At 40.0% G+C, this 7,717-nt stretch overlaps 1 protein-coding gene across 1 annotated transcript; it reads left to right on the top strand.

The window, feature by feature from the left end:
* Window positions 1–961: 961 nt before the first annotated feature.
* Window positions 962–2,521, top strand: LOC119765117. Its single transcript, XM_038248289.1, has 2 exons — window positions 962–1,936; window positions 2,108–2,521. Exons 1-2 carry the CDS (start codon window positions 1,641–1,643, stop codon window positions 2,472–2,474), a joined length of 663 nt encoding a protein of 220 aa, XP_038104217.1. The 5' UTR covers window positions 962–1,640; the 3' UTR covers window positions 2,475–2,521.
* Window positions 2,522–7,717: the final 5,196 nt, after the last annotated feature.

Here is a 7,717-nt window from a genome sequence, read left to right as displayed (position 1 = left end):
TGCTTCCTTCCGGGTTTCGCTTTCTCAAATTGCTGACCGTGTATCAGGCAAATTCTTATTGCCTACCCAAGGCAGGTTGCCCAACGTTCAGGGGATCAATGAGCGCAATCTGACGAAGTTTATCCTACTCGAAGTCCTATTTTGGAGTTTTTATGAGTACTCCATACAAATATATGTGTTTGTGAAGGAAAATGAATGTGTTAGCAAGGAAAAAGGGGGGAGGTCAAGGGGGTCTCTGAACCTTACAGCAATTTTTTTGGGATTCTTCACTCATAAACGCATGCCATGCACTCTTAGCAGTTTTTATTAAACAGATGAAAAAAAGAGGTAAACCTGACGTAGGTTTGTCATAAATTATGAAAAAAAATTATTATGACTCGTAATCCCAAGATTAAGACTATAAATGAAAATTAAACATAGAAATAAGAAGATTCCATCTACTTATCCAATTTTTCTAGTAGTATGTTACGTCGTTTCCCAAAAACTGTCCTGAGAAATTGTTATGACCAAGCCACAAATGTTACAGCTACGAAAACTGTCCCAAACAATTTCGCACAATTTTTCACTTTAAAGAAAGCTTAGTTTTCAGAAAATTCCACTGGAGTTCCATTGAATTGGAATTTATTACTCGAAACCACATTTCCAGTGAGAACTTGGTCAGTTCGAGCCACAGCGTTGCCAGCATGAAACTTCCAACACAAGTAATTCTTTTCGGAACTTGGCCCACAAGTGAGAGGAGGTGGTACCTAGACAGCTCCAAGTTGGTCCTTTTCCAAAACTTCCACCAAACTTTGGATATACCAGATGTGGTCCGCGATAGTCGTCAGAAAATCCACATTGTTGATCGAGAGATTGTGAAAATTTTTGACAGCTAAATTTAGAACCTGGTTGCTGCGAAAAAATGTAACGCTTTAAACGTCATCTTTCTCGGAGACAATCAACAGTGTTGCTGAAGGGGATGTACCACGATGTACCGCGTAACGCAACCATAAATTAAATGCCAGTGCTCCCTCTGGGTTACTCTGTGGTTGGAAGATATTCGGATTTTACGGCTGAACAAAAACGATGCTGGCCTCATGAATGTACAGGGCACTAGCGGCTGATGTGGAACCCCCGGGAGCTCGCATCCATACCGCCTCTGATGTGGCGAAGAAGCAGGAGGCGACTGAGGAATCGATGCCATTAAAGGACGTGCGGATGTTCCCTGATCTGTGAAGAAGTTTGTCGGATGATGACCATCCTTCAGCACACATTTGGCGCGTTTGACTTCCCGACCCGCGAGAACTCCCGCTGCGCCGCGAACCAAGCGAAATTACGGTCATCAAGAATCCGGTGCCAATCGCAATGTTAGGTCGTGAAAAATCTATCAGGGCCGATTCCGGACCACGGATTCCAGAAAGAACCAGTCACGTCCAAGCCATTCTTCCTCAAAGGGTATGCAGTGCACACCGAGCAGCAAAATTCAGGAATCGAACGATGCCGTTTCATGTGTCAGTCGGCGGCAGTGGAATCGGTGCCACTGAAAAATAGGCAGAAGTTCATTCCAAAGCGGATGATCACGAAGGAACAATCGAGCGGTCATTGGCAGAATCTACTCTAAGAAGAATGAAGATTCTGTTCTGCACCGACCTCGATTTGGTATGCGTCCTATCTACACACTCCCGGAAATCTGTCCGAGATATGGCCTCTTAACTCCCCTCCGTGTTGGGCGCGTTCACGAGGGTGTGGAACGGGTGGAAAATGCACGCTGTACATGCCAGAGAACTTTGTCAAAAAAACAGAAAAACAAAAATCCGCTGCAGGAACTGCAACGCTCAGTTCGTTCAAGTCGCAGGTTGCAAATCGGAACGCGCAAGGCAACAATTGGACGACTCCAATCCTGGACCGGAAGCCGCCGCCTGATCCGGGCAAGACTTAAGCGACTGCAACCGTCTATGTGAGTATCCCAAAACACCAAAATACAGTTTCAATATTAGCGAAGCCCGGAAGAATCTCTGGAACCGGTTCACGTTCCTCGAACACTTCCATTCAAATGAAACCAACTATAATTCAAAACGATTCCACTTTCTAACTCTTCAATTTCCGTTATTTTTCCTCTCTTTAACAGGCCGATAACGTCTGGAACTGGTGAGCGGGACGAGCATGGCAACAATCTTGGACGACGACGCCCGGAACAGGTCCCAAGACAGCCCACAACTGCAACAGGCTGTATGAACGCGTCCAGGTCCAGAGAAAATGGAATTTTCCAGGAATTCGCCTTCCCTCAAGCTCATTTCGGAACGGTCACGCCGGAAGACCACGTCCCTGCAGATACCTTCTGTACGACGCGCCACGGAACCGATTGGTGTCGCGAAGCAAGTGTCCTTGGAACGGCCGCTGGACAAACGCGTCCAGCTCCAATTCAACCGGTTCCCCTCGTCCAGAGCATTTCTCTAAGCACCGTTTCTGCCGGGAATTCGTGTCTGCGTTGGTGAGCTAAACTAATTGCAGCAAAATAAATGAACTTAAACCTGAAAAAAAACTGTTTTAATCAAAACAAACCCAGTGACAGATGAGAGAAAAAGAAGAAGAAGATCACTAAAAGGGGTTGATGCGCGTCCTATTTTTCACCCTTACGTCGTTCTTACATCGGCCACGCACGTAGGCCTCTTGCGATGTTCGAACAACCTTGACAGGTTGACGTTTCGGGTGCAAAATACCTTGATTCGGGTCTGATGCGTGTCTCAAAATCAGACCCGCATCGGCCCCTGTAGGTCTGATCGTCGTTCTTACGATCAGACCCGATCGGCCCCGTATTTCTTACTGGGTAGTGAGAAGTGGCAAAATCCATGCAGCACTTCTGATACACGTCGCCATCTTGTTTTTACTCTCAGTTATACTTCTATTCTATGCCCGTAGACCAATGTGGTAAATTTTTGGCTTAAGTTATGACATAATCGGGATCTTTGGGAAACTTCTACGTTCACGTTGATTATGAAAAAAAAAATTGATATGAATTAAACTATTTTTTACCAATTTGACAAATTAGGGGGGGGGGGGGGGAAAGGGGGTTCGCGTACTTATTACCTCTAAAACAAACCGAGCCAAATCTACTAGAACTGCCTCTTAATAAAAATATTAAAAATAATGTTTAAACCTTTCCAAACATTCCAGATCGTCCAAATTTTCATCAAAGGAACGCACGGCAGCAGCACCATAAAGGAAATTACGCACACTGCGTGCTGATTTTTTTCTCGGTTGTGATGAATATCACCAAAAAAACCAGATAAGTCAGATAAGTGCTAAATTTTTTAATTGAAAGATTTAGACACTTTGTGGTAATTTTCTATATTTTAGGTTAAAACTCAACGTGGATCAAAAACAATAAAAAAGCAGCTAAAGATGGGGAAAAAGACAGACGTTTGCATCAGTAAATCCAAAGTATTCTGAGTGGACAATGACGATGGACAAGATAAGTCAGACCAGATTTAACTTTCAGAGAATATACCTATACACTGTTTTACGCTCCTCCGGGTACGGGTACCACCCAATTTACATATAAATGCTCAAATATCGCTCCCCGTATCAGGCTACATCCCACCTCCTCCGTCTCCCTCAAGAGCTTAAAGGGGCTTTCAACGTTTTTCCACCATTTTTTAATGAGTTTTTAAAGTAAAGTAAAGTTTGTGGGAACCCAGCCAGTTTTTTAAAACAAGATACTTTCATTTTACCCTAAGCTGTACCGTCAACTGGGGAATCGGAGCACATGGGGCGAATTGGAACAGTTGATTTAACCATGTAGGAGCACAATATTTTTATTTTTCTGGTTGGTTTCGGTTAGAATAGACTCAGAACAACAAAATGTGTACATCAATTTCCATATTTTAACCATTAAGTACTCTAAAAACTGCTGTCCTTATTCAGACTGTAGTCCCGATTCACCCTGATGATGATATCGTGCTTTGAAAATTTGCAAAATTTCGTTAAATAGTAATTTTTCAACTTTCAAAGATCTTGTTTTGATGTGAGAGCGAATTTTCCTGAAATATTACCCAGATATTTGAAGAGGGAGGGGGGGGGGGTCTGAATAGCGGCGGGGTGCATTAAAAACCAATAAAAATATTTTTAGGTCCAAAATCTAAATTACGATCATGACATGATTTATTTGGGATTATTGCTGTTTTCCACTGCGAACATCAGTTGATGTGGAATTGTTGGTCAAATTAACTCAATGAGATTTTTCGCAGATACGTCTCGAACAATTTATGTTCGTGGCCATGTTCGGTTATCTCTTAACCATACCCTGGGGTGAACTTGACTTGTTCGTGTTTTTACGAACATGGGTAGATTTTTCCAAGATGCAACTTTCTGCCCGGGATATCATGAGAAAATGAAAATTTATCAACTGATGATAACAGGTCTACAAACATAGAAAGGAACATAGATTTCGGCGCGCATTTTAAAAGTTTTTGGAACAAATATCAAACATGCCATGATATCAAAAACAACTCAAGTTATTTTTCTGTTCGTCCCATGATGCGACTTTCTGCCCGCCCGCCCGGCCCGGGCAGAAAATCGCATCTTAGAAGGAACACAAAAATATCATGGATTGTTTTTGTGATCATTTTTTTTTTATAATCCCGGGCAGAAAGTTGCATCTTGGAAAAATCTACCCATGTTCGTAAAAACACGAACAAGTCAAGTTCACCCCAGGGTATGGTTAAGAGATAACCGAACATGGCCACGAACATAAATTGTTCGAGGCGTATCTGCGAAAAATCTTGTTGAGTTTATTTGACGAACAATGCCACATCAAGTTGAGTTTATAGTAGCAAACAACTAAAATCTTCCAAAAATCATATCAAGTTCATAAAGTAGATTTTGATCCCAAAATTATTTTATTGGTTTTTGTTCTTCCTCTTCACAAATATGAGTAATATTGCAGGAATATACACTTACATCAAAACAAGATTTTCAAAGTTGAAAAATTATTTTACTTTAAAAACTCATTAAAAAATTGTGGAGAAAGCGTTGAATCGCCAAAATGTCACAATAATTTTCCAAATCACGAAAAATCCAAAGTATCTATATTCCATTTTTTTTAAATTAAAAATAAAAGTTTATGAAAATATTCCTAAAATTGCATAAGTCCAAAAATCCACAGTAAAATTTCAAAAAGCCTGGTAATGTTTCTTATCAAAATAATTTTTCAAAATGTTGAAAAATATTCAACTGGCCGAGAGCAAAAAATTCGCAAAGTCCGGAAAATCTAATGAATTCTACCAAAAATCTTGTCGTGATACGGATCCCGTGAATTTTCTAAGTGCCGGAACGATTTTTGCAGGGTATATCAATAATTATTAAAACCAACTTTCAATTTCAAAATTTCATTGAATACGTTTTGTTAGGGACATTATCTTAGGAACAAACTGATGTTTTTGCAAAAATCGGACGAAAATTTCCTGTAATTTCGACGAATTTTCCGAAATTTTGGTTCAAAGCAAAATAAACATCAAAATATTTTATCATGTTTCCAAATTCCCAAAAATTCTAAGTCCCGATTTTTTCGGTTTCCTCATCTCGAAAAATTTGTTGAAAATATTTTACTAGCCGAAAGCCAAAATTTTGCTAAGTCCAAAAATCAAATAAATTCTACCAAAATCTTGTCGTGATACGGATCCCGTAAATTTTCTAAGTGCCGGAACGATTTTGTTGGGGTATATCAATAATTATTAAAACCAACTTTCGAATTTCAAAATTTTAATGAAGACGTTTTGTTAGGGACATTATTTTAGGAACAAATTGATGTTTTGTAAAATCGGACGAAAATTTCCTGCAATTTCGACGATTTTTCCGAAATTTTGGTTCAAAGCAAAATAAACATCAACATAATTTATCATGTTTCCAAACTCCCAAAATTTTCTAAGTCCCAAAAAATGCTTTTCTGTAAAAGTAAAGAATTGAAAAATATACGCAAAAATTTCAAAGTCCAGCATAAATAAAATCAAACTTTAAAATATCAGCTCATGAAAATTATTCTAAGTGTCGGAAATGAAAATTATGTCAGTGACTGCTAATTTTCTAAGTCCAGCATAAATTTGAAATAAAGTCAAAATAATCATTTCATGATGTTCGGGTAGAATTTTGGAAAAATAAAATTTTCGAAATTTTTGCTAAGTCCAAAAACTACCACTAACACCTCAATATCAACTGTAGATAATGCAGTATGATCATGGAATATACTTTCCATGATACGCAGTCGGTTTCAAAAGTCGTCATAACTCGAGGAGTTTACAGCAAGATGCGAATAAACAAGCCAAGATAGTTCGAAGTTATATCCACCAACTCACTTTCCGCCCGGGATAAAATTTAGTTTTATTAGTAGTAAATAATACAGGTAGATGGATTAATCACGTGATCTTCTACTAATCGTCATAATATTTGTAGGGATTTCGGTAGTTGTTCCTGCGTGATCTTCTCCTGGTATTGTTTTGTTTCGCCGATTTTGCTTCGTTTTCATTTTCTGTTTTGTCGTCGTCGTCGTCGTCGTCCTCTGGAGAGATATCCATAGGTTTGGAATGGCATTGCGGATGATCTGCTGGTTTTATTTGGTGTTTTTCGATCGAGGTCGTTGGCTTGATTATTGTTATTGCTGCTGTTTCAGCCCTCTGGCACCACTGTAAACGTCTAGAACGTTTGACAATCACCAAAACCTCGAAGAGCCCACGCATTAGTATGTGTGAAGAGCCCACCATAAACAATGCATTGGATAGAGAATGTGCATTAGTATGTGTGAAGAGCCCACCATCAACAAAGCTTTGGATGAAGTAATATTGGTGTATTCTGATTGTTTACATCAAAATAGGGAAATGGCGAACGCGAAAGAGGTCAACCAAAAATAATATTTTTGGTGTAAATTTATTACAAAATTCGATTGAAGTGGTCACGCGAGTTGTCCTATATATCTAGGACAGATTTCCGGACATATTATGTGTGTGTATGAGGCCGGAGTCAAAGGAGCTCTTGAATCGGATGGCGGGATGAGCAGCCGGATAAGCAGGAGTAGTTTTAACCAATTTAAAGCAAAAATCCGATTCGACCGGGAAAATCTAGGACCGGGATCGCAAATTTCCACTCGTAAGTAACTTTCTTTAAAGAGTCCTGGACATGCAAGCAAGTTGTCACGTGTGAAAAAGAACATAATTTAAAAAAGGTCTCTGCACTTTGTTTATTTTTCAAAATCTGACAGTAGACACCGTGGTTTTCTTCTTTGTTGTCTTCATGTTCGTTATCGAATATTTTGGTTTCATAAACATGGCGGCAGTGACAGAGGGCTGTGCTGTTTCTTCTGGCGCGGTTGCTGTTTTTATTGCTGTTGCTGATGGTATTGGTGATGGTAGTGTTGGTGCTGGTAGTGTTGGTGCTGGTGGTTGTTGTGCTGGTGATGGTGGTGTTGTTGTTGTTGTTGTTGGTGTAATCGTTGTATTTTTTTATTTCGGCACACTTCGTCCCGTGATGAAGTGGTTTTGCACAATGGCGGCAGGTTTTCACTTGCTGGTTGTACATTACGTAGCCCCATTCCTCCTCTACCTGAATAAAGGAAGGAATGGGCTTCTCCAAAACCATCCGAACTATTCTAACTCCATTCGGAATTCCGGGGGAAATATTCCCGCCAGACTTCTCTTCGAATGGACCTGACTTCCCCGTAGGCTTCGAGATAGGTGGCGATTGAATCGTT

Source organism: Culex quinquefasciatus, chromosome 1, assembly GCF_015732765.1.
Source record: "Culex quinquefasciatus strain JHB chromosome 1, VPISU_Cqui_1.0_pri_paternal, whole genome shotgun sequence".
NCBI classification, from domain to species: domain Eukaryota; kingdom Metazoa; phylum Arthropoda; class Insecta; order Diptera; family Culicidae; genus Culex; species Culex quinquefasciatus.
The sequence above is the reverse complement of the archived record's forward strand: the minus strand, read 5'-3'. Positions and strand labels throughout refer to the sequence as shown.

Excerpts from the sequence above, each read along its gene's own strand:
- LOC119765117 (XM_038248289.1), top strand. The coding sequence starts at position 1,641 with ATGCGTCCTATCTACACACTCCCGGAAATCTGTCCGAGATATGGCCTC. Across the intron at positions 1,937-2,107 it reads AAGCGACTGCAACCGTCTAT|GCCGATAACGTCTGGAACTG; the intron begins GTGAGTATCCCA and ends TCTCTTTAACAG.